Raw genomic sequence first — 16,439 nt, 5'->3', positions numbered from 1 at the left:
GCTTCGCCCCTGTTTATTAGGTTGCATATTTTACAATTAAAAATTTTACAAATATGTTAACTTAAAATTAGTTTTCAACTTGTATACTTTTTAGATGTTAAATGTTTTATTGAATTTATTACTAAAAAATTTTGCATAAATGATAGATAGCTTATTAATAAATTTAATAATTCTAAAGATAAATAATTATAAATTAATAGTATAAGGTGTTTAACATAATAGTAAATGATAGCTTTTTGTAATCATAGAGATAAACAATTGCAATAAGTAATTTATACTACAGGAGTAAAAAATATTATAGACAAAATAATAGTAATAATACAAAAATAAATAATTAATAATAGAATAATAAAGTTTATATTTATAGTTGTAAAAAAGTTATATAGCTTATAAAAGTATATATTTTTATAAATATCATTCCCTTATTAATACCTAATCGAAAACAAAATTTAACTTATTACCTAATTGAAAATACATAATTTTAATTAATAAAATATTATAATATTCCCATTTTAAATAATTCATGTCCACAATTAAAGATAAAAATATAAAAATGAAGAAATATTATATATTTATTTTAGGGTAAACTACCAAAATAGTCATTTATGTTTGAAATATTACATTTTAGTCACTTGCATTATTGTGTTGTAATATTTTAGTCACTGAGCTGGTAATTGTCGTTAAAGGTGTAACAGAAAGTTGATGTGGCACGTTAAATAATCATTTCAAACAAAAATTTTAGGTTAAATTATACAATTGGTCTCTATATATTTTTATTTTAAGCAACTTAATTTTTTTCTTTTATGTTCTTTTAACGTTCCTTTTATTTTATTCATTTTCCATTTTCTTTAACTTCTCTCTTTGTTTTCCACTCTTCTTCATTTCCTTTAATATAGTTTTCTATATTTTCTATTTGTTAAAACTAGTTCACAAGTTCGCCTCACTCGAAAAAATTAAATTGTTCAAAAAATAAAAGTATAGGGACTAGTTTTAACAAATAGAAAACATAAAAAACCTACGTTGAAAGAAATGGAAAAAGGAGGAAAATAGAGGAAGAAGCATAATAGAATGGAAAATAAAGAAAAAAATGAAAAGTTAAAAGAACATAAAAGAAAAACAAATGAAATTATTCAAAACAAAAAAAAATATAAGGACTGATAGTATAAATTAACCTAAATTTTTGTTTAAAATGATAATTTAACGTATCACGTCAACTTACCGTTACACTGTTAATGGCAATTAACGGCTCAATGACTAAAATATTACAACGCGATAACGTAAATAACTAAAATATAACATTTCAAACATAAGTGACTAAAATGTAACCTGAGATAAACAAAAGTAACTATTTTAGTAGTTTACCTTTTATTTTATATTCATATTAAGATTGAATTTTTGTCTATGTTTTGTTTATGCTTTGAATTTAAATATTAAAATTATATTAATATAATATAATAAAAATTATTTTAATTATATTTCATTAAAAATTATTGAATTATATTATCGATTTAATAATATCACTGAGCACATGACATAAAACTAGTATTATAAATATACATATATCTTTTACCACACACTACGATCACATATCCTCCTCTTAACTCGTGAATCTATGTATCATATAATTTTTCATATAGATTATAATTCAGCCTCCTTGTCTATTTGTATGCATGCGGATTCTCATTTGTAGGAACAGTAAATTAATCAAGGATAATAGCAAAGAGCAGTCATATATACATGGATGAAAACTTGAATCTGAGGTAAATTCTTTTATTTCGTATGATGGTGCTGTTTTTTATTAGTATACACTATACACTTCAATTCCACCCGTAATTAAGTTTCAGTGATAAAAATAACGGAGAAACAACCATAGCTCAACATTCTAAGCTATGCAGCAAGCAGAAACCAGAATTATTATTATTATTTTTTTAAAAAAGAAGAAGGAATTTTCTTGATTGATCCAAAAAGGAATGAAATGAAATCAAGCACCGAGTTTACCTAAAGAAAGTTGTTGCATTTAACCTTCAAATTTATGAGTTACATATGGGGATGAAGTTTCTACCGATGCTAGTTCCCAGCTTTCCTCAAGTATGCTAATAAGCCAAGCCCAGCAACAACTGCAGCCCCGGCTGCAACAGTGCTATATGCGGCAGACCATGCATCAGAGTTTGCATAATCCATGCTTCCAGAATCAGAACCCCTCCGACGAGTTTTTGTTCCTGAATAATCTAAATGCAGTTTCAAACCCTGCAAAAAATAGTTGACTCAGTTGTCTCAACTTAGGAGATAACTCCAATGAAGTTTTTCACTGCTACAAAATATGATGATAACTTTACAACTCTCATTGACACGATTGGGGACATAAAATAATAAAAACTGCAAGAGCTATTAGAACTTTCAAGGTTTCCAATCTTATTAAGAAAAAAAAAAAATTTGTTGAGGGGAGGCCAACTCCTTCCAGACGATTCTTCGAAGTGACGTCTATCGGAGTTGATGGACCAGTATTGTCCCTGGTCGAGGTTGTCTCTGAAGAGCACAATTACCTGAGACTACTTGAAGAGATGGCAGATTCAACAGAGCAGGAGCACCTCATCGGATCGGGCCATGCGTCACCCCATCTCTTCAAGCACCCTAAGACGCTCGGGCTCTCTGCAGTGTTGGAAAACAAATCCCCATCCAGGGACAACAGTGACCCATTGAAGGTCCATCAGGAGCCACTCAGACGACTTCTCAGGAAGGAATTAGTCTCCCCTTCAAATATTTAAATGCCGAGAGATCTAAGTCGAACACTAATGTTAATCAGCAAGTAGCTCATTCAGCGACTTGATTTCAACATGGACATCTATTGAACCTTATGACTTTCAGTTTCACAAGTTTTCTTAACTCATATAATCCTTCCATATCTACTCCGGAGTGTCTTTAATTTATAATGCATACGTAGGAAACTATAATTGTTAGGGAACCCTAGTCCACGGTAAAATGCTTGATCAGGTGTAAATCCATATAAATTTTTGAGTCAAATCATACCTTCCAACCAACTAACTTTGCATGTTCCACAGCCGCTGCAAGATCACTGTCTGATGCCAATACAACTTTGTCATGGTCTTCATCTTCATACTGCATAATATGGCCACCAATTAGCATAAATTTTGGAGAAATAAGAATTAAACACCAAAGTAAATCAACATAAAGCAAAAGGACCACCCCCCCCCCCGCCCAAAAAAAAAATCTCCTTTAAAAACCTACCAGAATTTGAGGCAGGTTGTTTCTATCTATGTCGTCCTCTAGCCTCTGGAGGACTGCCGTTATTAGATCTGTCAATCTCCGTGTCTCTGTATACAGCAGCAACAAATGATAATCTTATTAGATACAACTTACCGAGAGGAGCAAATGCAAGGTGTTACAGAAGAATTAGATCCCTCCACTAACAAGCTCAGCGATTGTGGTAAATGCAATTGCCTGCCTACTGAAAAGGTGCTATGGTTGTAGCACCAATAACCAAATCTATATCACACTAGATACAATGCATAAGATCAGAACTTGGACCCAAAAATTTATTCTTGAAGCTAGTGCCATTCACGAAGTAACTTGGCCAAGAGAGATTTTGGTTAGGCTGCAAAAATTTAACAAGTGAAAATACAAGCAAAACAAGAACATGTGCCTCATGCAAAACAACATGTGCCTCATGCAAAACAAAAGACCATATATATTCATGAAGGTGCCTAGTTCGTGAATAGAATCAGCAACATACCACAAGTAAACCTATGCATTCGGCCCCTTTTATCTTGTATTTTAAAGCCAAATGTATTTGGCATATTGGATGAAGGATAGGGAAGAGATCTCCCTGTCTCTGCTCCATCACTGAAACATCACCATCAATCAATAAGTTAATAGACAGTAATGGAACAAATCACAGCTATATAATCAAAGAAACATCAACAAAGCATACCTCCGACTCTGAGTCTCATCATCCTCTTCAGTGGGAGGTAAGGCCATTGCAGAATCCCAAAACTTCTGCATCATTGTTGTGGTAGCCTCATTATTGACTCCAGAAGTACTCCCAACCTAGTTTTGAAGAACATGATAAGACCGTAACAAGTTGTGTTAAATGCTTTTGAATAATATCCCTACATACAGCACTTATCCAGTAAAACTACATTAAGAACATCATGATCTTAAAACGATACTGACTTGACTTAAAGTGGCAACAGCAGCATGAGTAATATGGATTACATCAAAAACAGCAACTATCTCTCCATCTGCATCCAGCCACAGAAACTTAATTAGAACTAGTTCAATGTACATACAACACCATATTCTTTGCAAAGTGGTAACTCATATCACCTCTATCTACCACAGGGAGGTGTAAAAATTTCCCATCATGCATGGTATGCAAAGCATCAACAATTGGTGTGTCAATTGTTGCACATTCTGGGTTGGGAGTCATGACCTATATGTCAAATCAAAAGCAAAATGATGAGCGTATTATAGAGTTTAAATATGATGATTTAGCACAAATGTATATAAGGTCAATATATAATAAGGGAAAAAAAGGATCAAAGAGAGGCAAATACCTTCTCTACAAGAGTAGTCTCTGGAGGCAGATTCTGTGCTATTACCCGCATCAATATATCCTTCGAACTGTCAGACATTCAAAGGCATAAGTTAGAGCATATGCCAACAACTGTAACAATTGAAAGTAATATAAAAATATAGATAACACTCTTCCAGCACTCCCTCAGCCACACATAGAACGATGCTGAATTGCAATTTGATTCAAAAGACTCACGTTAAAATCCCTCGTGGCTTGTTTTCAACTGTCACGACTGCAGAGTTTAATCGAGATTCAAGCATCTTTTTTGCAGCTGCTAAAACCGTGTCATCTGGTGAAACTGTTACAATCCTGGTAGATAGGCAGCATGTTAAGCTAAGCTACAGAAAATATAGTGTGTGCGCAAAATATCAACAGTGTTTGCTAAAGGACCAAAGAGATATAACAAAAAGAAAGTATTACCTACTTTGGATTGTCTGTTATAATCGTAGACAGTGAGGGCCTGAACATACGCTCTCGAAGTGTCTCAATGAATGTACTATGACCTGCATATCATCCCAAAAGATAGCAGAGACTTATAACAGGTCTACTGTCTACTGAAAGCAAAACTAAAAACGGAAAATGCATAATACAAGGGCCAAAAGTAAGAGTAAAAGGCACCCAAAAAAACACATTATCTACCAACCCGAGAAAGATGTTCCCCAATTTTTTTCTACACCTTCAACAGCAGCAGCAATAGCTTTTCCCTTTTCAGCTGCCCTTTCCATTCGAGCAATAGCATCATACAAGCACTTAGCTATATCAAGCAAAGCAATGACTTCCCCATTCTCTACAACGGGCAAGTGTCTAAACTTCCCTGTTTAGAATGATAGAACAACATGAGAGGTAAGATCTAAGAAAATATATCACATAAAAGGGTAGATGTCCATAAAAAAAAGTCAACCTTGCACCATCTTCTGGAGTGCCTCCACTGCAAGTGTATCAGAAAGAACAAATACAGGGTTCTTGGTCATTACTTTGGAAACTGGTGTCTCCTCCAGATTAAGCTCCCGAGCTATCACTCTTGTTGCTATGTCCTTCAGTCATGAAGAAACAGAACCAATAAATAAGAGACACATCATAGTTGTAATAATTCAGTGAAGGTCTAAAGGCAGCAAGAGGGGGAGAGGGGGGGAGGGGCAATAATAAATAAGCAGAAAAGCATGCCTCATGCAAATGATATAGTATCAGAGTCAAATCTAAAATGCCTGAGAGAGCATGGCCTAAGATATAATATCAGAGTGAAGAAATAATTCATGCAGTTTGTCTCCAGTACACCTGTTTTGAGATTTAAACTTAAAGGAATTGGCTACAGTTCACAAGGAAATCAGTAATACCTTGTCTGTGAGGATCCCACAAAGTAATGCATTAGAGTCAGTAAGCAATAAAGCATCAACTCTACGAGCAGCCATCCTACGGCAAGCTTCATAAATGCTTGTACTATCAGGTACCGTCAGGGCCTTTGACAGCCGCAACTTCTTCACAGTACGCTCTCCAGCTAGTCCCCTTTCCAAAAGCATGTTGATACAATAAGTTCCATTACTAGTTCTTCCAAGATGAAATTTTATATTAGCTGGAAATTTAGAATCTGAACCGTTTCCATTACTAATTTGAAAGAATGGACACATTAAAAACATGAATTTTCACATATTATTACTGACACTTTGAGTTTTCTTCGAGTAGAAAGATAAAAACAAAATATATTGACACAGTCCATTGTCTTTGCAAGATGATAACTGCTAGCAGCTTCTACTCTTTCAGACATAAAATTTCAAAGAAAAGGTCAAGTTTCGAGAGTGCGGACTATTTTAAAGGTTCATGTTTAAAGCAATGCAATTAAAGAGAAATACATACTGTTTCAAGTTCAACCCTTCAATTTAAAAACCTATGTTAGACACATATTTGACACCTCAAAGTGTGCAAATCCAAATCCTTATTAATATGAGAATATGACACTCCAAATAAAGGCCAAACTGAACGCTCCTACGTCGGACGTGTTGCCAAGCAGCAAAGGCAATATTGCCAACGCATATACAAGCTAAAGAGGAAAAAGAAGATCATGGTTGCTAATGATTTTCAAATCCCATAATATTGAATATGCCTGTCAAAACCCCTTTCCTTTATACAGGGAGAAAAAGGCAACATTCAAGAGCTAACAGCCCGACACCTAACGACCAAACTACAAAATTATTTTCTTCTCCAATAATTGCGGTTTTTTAAAATTTTACTTACACAAAACTTCAATAATTCTTTAATATTCAAATGAATATGTTTTAAAAATGATTTTAAAAAAAAAGAAAATAAATTTCAAATGAAAAAACTTACATAGGACGAGACGATTGTAAGAATTTTCGGCTAGAGTCGGAACCTCCATTCTCCGGTGTTTTTTTCCTTGACGATGACAAGTTTACAATTGATGAACTTCGCCTAGTCGAACCGCTTTGACTTGCCATCTCAATCCCTGCTAAATACGTAAAATTTTCATATTTATCATATAAAAGACATATCGAATAAAAACAAAATAAGAAAATAAATTAACAACTTACCTTAATCAGAAACTTATTTTGAATCCTTTGTCGAATCCAGAGGTTGCACTTATATTGCTAAACCTTTTAAGATCACAGCTCGATTTTTTATTTATTTAAGAAGTTAGAAGAGGTTTAGCGGGAAAATCAAGCGACCCGGAGAAGGAAAAGAAGATGACTCTTTAGCTTCAAAAACAAAAACGCCGGAATTGTTTCGATTTTCGAGATTTTGACGAAAAGATAAAGATGGAATAATCGTCGGTCGGGAAATCTTTCGGGAAAATTTGGATTTTCCCGGAAAATACACCGACCGGATAGACGAGAGAAAAACAAAGAATTGAGACTAAGAGGTGAGAAATGGAAAAGCGAATGAAAATTTGGGAAATAGAAACCCAACTAGATTCTTCCACATGGGATGCTCTTTTAACTCTAATTCCTCCATTAAACGGGATTTTGCGAGTTTTACAATTTTAGCCAAGGTGGTTTGAATTTTTTATTATAAGTCACAAAATAGTAATTACAGTTCTTACATTTACACCAATTTTCTATAATAAAAATCTAATAAACACAAAAATAATAGTGAAATTTTATGCTCTTAACTTTAAAATGGTAATGATGAGAATTAAAATAATTTTATACTTTATATTTATTTTACCTTATCAAAATATAATTAACAATACTTAATCTTTCTATTATTTCAAATTAAAAAAATTACATAATTTTTACTTTCAAATTTATTGTTTTAGAAAAAGAATAGAATGAAAAGCAAAAGATTAGGATTATTAAGATTGATGAATTTGTGTATTAAGTATTTCTTTTACTAATTGACAATTTCATTTTTAAGAAATGGTCTCATCAATTTTTTTCCCTTTTTGCTCAACCAATGAAAAATTCTTAATTTCTTTTAGAATGAAATAATCAATCAATTTTTTCAATCACGAAAAACCAATACCTAATATCAAACCTTAATATCTTCCATTCCATTCCAATTTTCTCTTAAAAAAATAGAAATTAAATATGATAATAAAGAATACCTAAAAATTTTTACCCTAACACTTCAATTACATGGTAAAAAGAAAAAAGAAGGAAAATATTGGGTGTTACTAGTTTTATTTTAATAAGGTAAAATAAATACAAAATCTAAGGCTTAGAGTCATTTATTTTGATCTAATGTTAAGATCATTTTGGTGCTCATTTTAAAAGTTCTCACTATAATTTTCACCAATAAATGTATTAATTAGAATTTTATATAAAAATCAATTGAAGTGATAAAGTTAAATATTTAAAATTTATTATACCACGACTTCAAATCTTATTATAATTGAATATTTTTTATTTTATATAAATATATAAAAAGACAATAAAAGTATAGATGTAATAAAACTTATTCATCATAATCAATATTTTTATTAATATATACACCATTATTTAAAGTGTGTGATTGAGTTGATATCACAAGTCAACTCGAAATCAGCTTGGTCAAGAAAATCACAACCTTACATATTTTAAATAAGTTATACTATTACGAGCTAAACCCATGCCCCCAACATCTATAAATATTTTGTTTACCACTTCAACCAAAATTTTTTAACATTGTTATACATTTCAATGTTGTTATAAAGTTGTTTTACTCACATTATTTGTATATATTGATAATGTCGTTGATTAAGTAGGTGTCACAAGCTAACTCGACACTACCATTATAAATAATTAGAGTGCATTTGATACTCTTAATCTAATGTATTTATCTATTTAAATGTCTTTTTACTCATTATTTAAATTATTTTTTATTTTAAGTTCGTACGTATTACATATGTGTTGTTATTATTAATCTCACAACTTACGTTTAATATTCTTAATCTATTTATCTATTTAAATTTCTCTTTACTCACAATATAAACTATTTTTTATTTTCATATAATATATATCGTATGTATTATTATTAGATTTAAACCTTACATATAATTATTTATTATATTATTTTTAAATACATAATTTCTAGTAATAAAACTTTTAATAATATATAAACCAAAACTTGTATGCGTAAATGATCAAAATTTTAAATAATTTTGCTTTTTGCCCTTTCATTTTTCTACATATAAAATTAAAATGGTATTTGGAAATGTCATTCAACATGCGAGCCTATCTTAGTTGACTTGTTATCAGTTTTTAATTTAATTGAAAAGTAAGACAATAAAAATCTTTAGACTTTATCCATTTAAAATAAATTTATATATTTGTATTATATTTAAATAATATCTAATTTTAATTTACATTCGAATAAGCCTTCACTACTACAAATTAAAAGAAAAGTAATAATAATTTAAATAAAAGAAAAGAGAATAATAATCCAACAAGTTAAGCCTAAAATTATTGGAAGGGATGAATTGGTATTTACCAATTCTCCACAAATTTCTTTAAGGACGTGTTTGGAAAGCTACTTAGAAATATGATTTGGTTGTTATTGCTAATAATTACATCTTTTTTGCATGTTTGGGTAACCCGATAATTAGTAGGTCACATTGAATTAAGTATAATTGGAACATTTCATTTCACTCTCCCATTCTTGGAGGCAAGATGAGTGTAACACCTCTAACCTGAACCCGTCGCCGGAATAGGGTTACAGAGCATTACCGGAGTTTACAGAACAAATAGACAGAAATTTCAAACATTTCACATCATTCAACCATATCAAACACACATTAAATATGTTAAGACCACATATATAAAACACATCAAAATCTATCAAACACAAACCATTCAAATGGCTTGTCCCAACAAGACCTTTATATACCAACATTGGCCAAAATATCCAATACATGCCATTATAATCAGAATTAATTTATTGAAAGTACCAAAAGAGGCGATGGATAGTGTGAAATAGCTCCGACCAGTATCTAACCCAAATGAGCTTCCGAATTACTATAAAACATGAAAAATAACATAGAGTAAGCATTTAAACTTAGTAAGCTCATATAAGACAGAATTTAACTTACCATATTTCCACAAAATAGGTAAGTAAATATAACATATCTCAATCAATTTGGCCAAAAACCTAAACACATGATCACCAACATATTAGCCATGAAAATCACATATAAAATCCAACACACATGGTGGAATTCATCAAATAATCATATTTCATGTATTTCATGTATATACCGGTAATAGTTCATATCAAAACTCATATGATTTCATAACAAAACTGTGCCTGTTGAACCATTTAGAATATCGTTGGATACACGGGTGGTACACACGAGGTGTACTGAACTGTAATCTGTCAATTCATATTCATGTATGCTCATACGAGCTGTAAACAGGAAGCTTCTCCGAGCTGAATAAAGGGAAGCTCATGCGAGCTAAGTAACTGGAAGCTCATGTGAGCTATATAATGGGAAGCTCATACGAGCTGTGGTGTGTCTGCAACATATACAAGACCCAACCAAATCAATAACCCTAATGACATGTCATTTATATCCTATGAATTTCATAAGGTTCAAACGGGATTCAGTAATTGTCGGATATGTGATCGGTATTTATACATAGCAATTATACAAATCACATACATATGATTCAATTAAAACACATAAATACTCAATTTAATTACACGAACCTCGATGAATTTATGTAAATACAAAGGCGACAAATCCAATATTTTTCCTTTGCCTCAATCTAACTCCGTACTAGGTCTAACTGGATTTAATTAAGCAAAACAAGCTTGCTAATATCTCAAGCTTCCATGGCTAGGTTTTCTATTTTCTTTTCTTTTTTTATTTGGTGGTAGATGATGATAATAGATTTTTTTAATTTTATTTAATATCACTTTAATTGATAATTTCCAAAATTAAACTTAACGTTTCATGAAATTTCCAATGATGACTATTCATGCTTAACCACCGAACATTTAAATGGTCTATTTACTATATAAGGACCTCTAATTTAAAATTTTATAGCTATTTAATACTTTTAGCTATTAGAACTCAACTTTTACACTCAATGCAATTTAGTCCTTTTCATCAAATCAGGTATGGAAACGGTAAAATTTCTTAATGAAATTTTAAATTGTATTTCTATCATACAATAGATCATATAATAAAAATAAATTTTTTCGACTTCAAATTTGTGGTCCTGAAACCACTGTTCCGATTTCACTGAAAACGAGCTGTTACAACTCTCCCCCTTAAAGGAATTTTTGTCCTCGAAAATCTTACCAGAAAAGAGGTTTGGATATTGCTTTCTCATAATTTTCTCGGGTTCCCAGGTAGCTTCTTCTATTCCATGTCTCTACCAAAGAACTTTTACTATAGCTACATTTTTATTTCTCAATTCTTTCACCTCTCATGCCAGAATTCTGATCGGTTCTTCATTGTATGTCATGTTAGGCTGAATTTTTACATTCGTCAGGGAGATAACATGTGAAGGGTTAGATCGGTACTGTCGCAACATAGACACGTGAAAGACATTGTGAACCTTTTTTAGTTCTAACCTGTAAAGCTAATCGATACGTAACAGGTCCGATTCTCTCAGTAATATCATACGGTCTGATAAATCGCGGACTCAGCTTTCCTTTACGACCAAACCAAAGAAATTTCTTCTAGGATGATACTTTCAAAAATACTTTGTCTTCGACTTGGAACTCTATATCTTTACATTTCAAATCTGCATACGATTTTTGACGATCTTAAGCTGCTTTTAAGCTATCTCGGATCATTTTCACTTTTTCCTCAATCTCGCGAATCAAATCAACCCTATGTATCTTTTTCTCACTGAGCTCAGTCCAATACAATGGAGTTCGGCATTTGCAACCATACAGAGCCTCATACGGTGCCATTTTTATGCTTGATTGAAAACTATTATTATATGCGAATTCGACTAACGACAAATATTTCTCCTAGTTGTTTTCAAATTCTAAAATATAGCAACGAAGCATATCTTCAAGAATCTAAGTCACACACTCGGACTGACCATCAGTCTGAAGGTGAAATGCAGTGCTAAAATGCAATCACGTACCCAAGCTTCCTATAACTTTTTCAAGAATTGAAATGTAAACCGCGGATCTCTATTTGAAATAATAGAAACTAGCACTCTGTGTAATCTGACAATCTTTGAAACATATAAATCTGCTAATCTGTCAAGTGATAAGTCTATACGTACTGGAATAAAATGTGCAGGCTTTATCAAACAATCGATGATAATCCAAATGACATCTTTCTTTTTCGGAGATAAGGGTGACCCTGATGCAAAATCTATAATAACTCTATCCCATTTCCACTCTAGTATCATCACTGGTTGTAACAGTATTGAAGGTACCTGATGTTTAGCTTTAACTTGCTGACATGCCAAACATTTTGATACAAAATTAGAAATACCACGTTTCATTCCCGGCCACCAGTATATTTGTCTCAAATCATTATACATTTTATTACTCCCCGGATGAACAGACAAGCTACCACTATGAGCTTCGTGCAAAATTTTATGTACAAGCTCTGGATTCTTCATACACAAACTCTACCTCTAAATACCAAACAATCATCGGGTCTTATCTGAAATTTTGAATTAGATGTCGATTCACATTGTACCCATTTAGCTAACATCTCACTATCACAAATCTGAGATTTACAAATCTATTGTAAAAATATCAGTCTTGCTTTTAACTCAGCTAAGATCGAGCCATCATCAGTTATTGACAATCGGGTATTCATCGTTCGCAGAACAAATAAGGATTTTCTACTCAAAGCATCAACAAGTACGTTTGTTGTTCTCGGATGATAATAAATGATCAACTCATAATATTTAAACAATTCAAGCCACTTGCGTTGTCTCATATTTAGATCTTTTTGCGATATCAGATACTTTCAACTTTTGTGATAGGTAAATACATGACATTTTTCACCGAACAAATAGTGTTGCCAAATTTTCAACGCAAAAACAATAGTTGCCAACTCTACGTTATGTGTCGGATAGTTCTTTTCATGTGGCTTTAACTGTCTGGAAGCATAAGTTATTACTTTACCTTCTTACATCAAAACACAGCCTAAACTGTTCAATGACGCGTCACTAAAAATCATAAATTCCTTACCCGATTCAGGCTGAACCAGAATTGGTGCTTTGGTCAACAGGGCTTTCAACTGATTAAAATTTTGCTGAAATTTATTAGACCATTTAAATTTCACATCTTTTTGTAATAGTTGTGTCATCGATGTAGCTATCATCGAAAACCCTTTTACAAATCTCCGGTAATAACCAGCTAATCCCAGAAAACTTCTAACTTCAGATATGTTTCTCAGTGGTTTCCAGTTGACAGTCACTAAAATTTTATTCGGTTTAACTCTAATGCCTTCAGTCGATACTATGTGCCCCAGAAAACTAACTTCACGAAGCCAAAATTTACATTTGCTAAATTTAGCAAACAATTGTTTATCTTGCAAAGTTTGCAGAACAATTCTCAAATGCTCGGCATGTTCAGTCTCATCTTGGGAATATATCAGAATATCATCAATAAATACCACAACAAATCTATTTAAATATAGTCTGAAAATTCTATTCATCAAATCCATAAATACTGTAGGTGCGTTATTTAAACCAAACGACATCACAAGAAATTCATAATGTCCGTACTTGGCTCCGAATGCTATTTTTGGTACATCTGAATCTTTCACTCGTAACTGATAATAGCCAGAACAAAGATTAATCTTCGAGAACACTGTGGCACCTTTCAACTGATCAAACAAATCATTAATGTAAGGTAGTGGATATTTATTCTTAATTGTAACTTTGTTGAGTTGACGGTAGTCAATGCATAATCTCATCGATCCGTCCTTTTTCTTAACAAACAGAACCGGTGCACCCCAAGGTGAAAAACTAGGTTGAGCAAAACCCCTATCAGTTAACTCTTGCAACTGTGCTTTCAACTCTTTTAACTTAGTAGGAGTAATTCTTTATGGTGCTATCAATATCAGTGTTGTTCCTAGTACAAGTTCTATAGCAAATTCAACTTCTTTGACTAGCGGTAATCTAGGTAACTCCTCTAGAAACACGTCAGGATACTTGCAAACCACTGGCACTGATTCAAAATTCAACTCAGACACTTTAGTATTCAATATATAAGCAATGTAAGTATTACAACCTTTTCTCACATATTTCTATGCTAACATAGCTGATATCACAATAGGCAACCTATTTAATTTATCTGATTTAGTATGAAACATCTCACCATTCTGACATTTCAATATGATATGTTTTTGTCTACAATTTACTACAATATCATGCAGAGTTAGCCAATCCTTGCCCAATATCAGATCAAATTCATCAAACAGTAATAGCATAAAATCAACTAAAAAATAGTAACCCCGAATCATTAATGGACAGTTCTTACAAATCTTATCAACTAACACGTACTGGCCTAGAGGGTTTGATACTTTAACCATGAATTCAGTGGACTCAACAAGTAAATTTTTACTAGACACTAAATTCATACAAACATATGAATGAGTCAATCTAGGATCAATTAAAGCAGTTACATCAGTATCAATAAGAGAGAAAATACTGGTAATAACATCTGACGTAGAAGCATCTTCACGCACACAAATAGCATAAGCCTAGCTAGTGCTTGTGTCTCAGACCTTACAGTAGAATCTTTCATCACACCACGACTACCACTCACATTTCAAGGATTACAAGGCGGTCTACCTCTCGTAGCTGTGTTGCTCGGCCTCGAAGTTTGAATATTATCTTTTTCAGATTTCTTCGGGTAATCTCTAAGATAGTGGTCAAAGGAACCACATCTGAAACATGCTCCACTCTTCATTCGACACTCACCAAAATGTGATTTGTTACAGTGCTTGCACTTGGGTTTGATGTTTCTAGCATTACCCACACTCGCTACAGATGTAGATGAGATTTAGGGTTGAAATGTCGGGTGTCTTTGTCTCTATCGGAGTATCCCACAAAATTAGTAGAATGATCGTGATATTTTTTTGATTTCTTTGATATTGACTAATATGACTTTCCCGTCAATCTCTTACTTGAATTTCTAGCTTAAGTCTCAGCTTGTCTTTTCTCTTTACTCAGCTCTTTAGCTTTATATGCCCAATCAACTAGTACAACAAATTCTTTCAACTCGAAGATCCCAACTAATAATTTTATATCTCAGTTTAAGCCATCTTCGAAATGCTTACACATTACAATTTCAGTTGGAATATATTCTCTAGCATATTTACTCAATCGAGCAAATTCTAGTTCATATTCGGACATTGTCATATGACCCTGTTTAAGCTCCAAGAATTTTTTACGTTTTTGGTCGAGAAACCTCTGACTGATGTATTTCTTTCAGAACTCAATTTGAAAGAATTCCCAAGTAATCATCTCTTTCGGCACAATAGAAGTTAATGTATTCCATCACTGGTAAGCTGAATCTTTTAACAGAGATACTGCACACTTAAGACATTTAGCCGAACAAATTCTAATTCATATTCGGACATTGTCATATGACCCTATTTAAGCTCTAAAAATTCTTTACGTTTCTGGTCGAGAAACCTCTGACTGATATATTTCTTTTGAAACTCAGTTTGAAAGAATTCCCAAGCAATCCTCTCTTTTGGCACAACAAAAGTTAATGTATTCCACCACTGGTAATCTGAATCTTTTAACAGAGATACTGCACACTTAAGACATTCAACCAATGAACAAGATAATTAATCAAGAACACAAATAGTATTTTGTAACCAGGACTCAGCTCTTTCAGGATCATCCTTAGCTGTAGCTCGAAGTTCTTTAGCACCGTACTTACGGATCTTATTAACATGAGGCTTACTAATTCTGATACGTTATATACCTTGAGAAATAATGGGAGCCGATTGAGGAACAGGAGGGGGTGAAGGTTGTTGAGCAACCAGATTCGTCCATACAAACTCGGTGAACCATTCATTTATTATCTAGAAGAATGCCTCTTTAACCTTTCCTCCCCGGCCCTCAGATATGGGCCTTGTACCACTCGAAGCTACTCCTTGAACGGAGGCTTGAGCGTTACTCTCTACTTCATCGGAATCAGCTCGGTTGGATGTCATTGCTATATAAAAATATGTTTTAAAATGGTCAGGAAATATCACACTATCACATGTTATATAATGTCATGTATAGCTAGATTCGTGTATGCTACATTAGACCGAGAATCGATTAAACCGTAGCTCTAATAACAATAAATGTAACACCTCTAACCCGAATTCATCGCCGGAACAGGGTTACAGAGCATTACCAGAGTTTACAGAACAAATAGAGATAAATTTCAAACATTTCACATCATTCAACATATCAAACACACATTA

The 16,439-nt window shown here is 32.7% G+C and overlaps 1 protein-coding gene across 3 annotated transcripts; it reads right to left on the bottom strand.

The window, feature by feature from the left end:
• Positions 1–1,742: 1,742 nt before the first annotated feature.
• On the bottom strand, positions 1,743–7,519 carry LOC107950181 (CBS domain-containing protein CBSCBSPB5). 3 transcript variants are annotated; one of them, XM_016884971.2, is made up of 15 exons: positions 7,138–7,517; positions 6,917–7,052; positions 5,929–6,139; positions 5,496–5,628; positions 5,238–5,408; positions 5,019–5,097; positions 4,790–4,903; positions 4,575–4,641; positions 4,345–4,450; positions 4,192–4,259; positions 3,950–4,065; positions 3,752–3,861; positions 3,247–3,332; positions 3,028–3,117; positions 1,743–2,247 (listed from the first exon to the last, which is right to left on the bottom strand). In XM_016884971.2, the coding sequence occupies exons 2-15, from the start codon at positions 7,042–7,044 to the stop codon at positions 2,068–2,070; spliced, it is 1,659 nt and encodes a 552-aa protein (XP_016740460.1). In that variant the 5' UTR covers positions 7,045–7,052; positions 7,138–7,517; the 3' UTR covers positions 1,743–2,067. The 3 variants fall into 3 exon arrangements, with proteins under 3 accessions (XP_016740460.1, XP_016740462.1, XP_016740464.1); XM_016884973.2 differs by having other exon boundaries at positions 5,929–6,097; positions 7,138–7,516; XM_016884975.2 differs by lacking the exons at positions 1,743–2,247; positions 3,028–3,117; positions 3,247–3,332 and adding an exon at positions 3,361–3,613 and having other exon boundaries at positions 7,138–7,519.
• Between the last annotated feature and the right edge of the window lie 8,920 nt (positions 7,520–16,439).

The sequence above is a fragment of the Gossypium hirsutum genome, chromosome D03, assembly GCF_007990345.1.
Source record: "Gossypium hirsutum isolate 1008001.06 chromosome D03, Gossypium_hirsutum_v2.1, whole genome shotgun sequence".
In the NCBI taxonomy this organism is placed as follows: Eukaryota; Viridiplantae; Streptophyta; class Magnoliopsida; order Malvales; family Malvaceae; genus Gossypium; species Gossypium hirsutum.
This window is presented reverse-complemented; position numbering and strand designations above follow the sequence as displayed.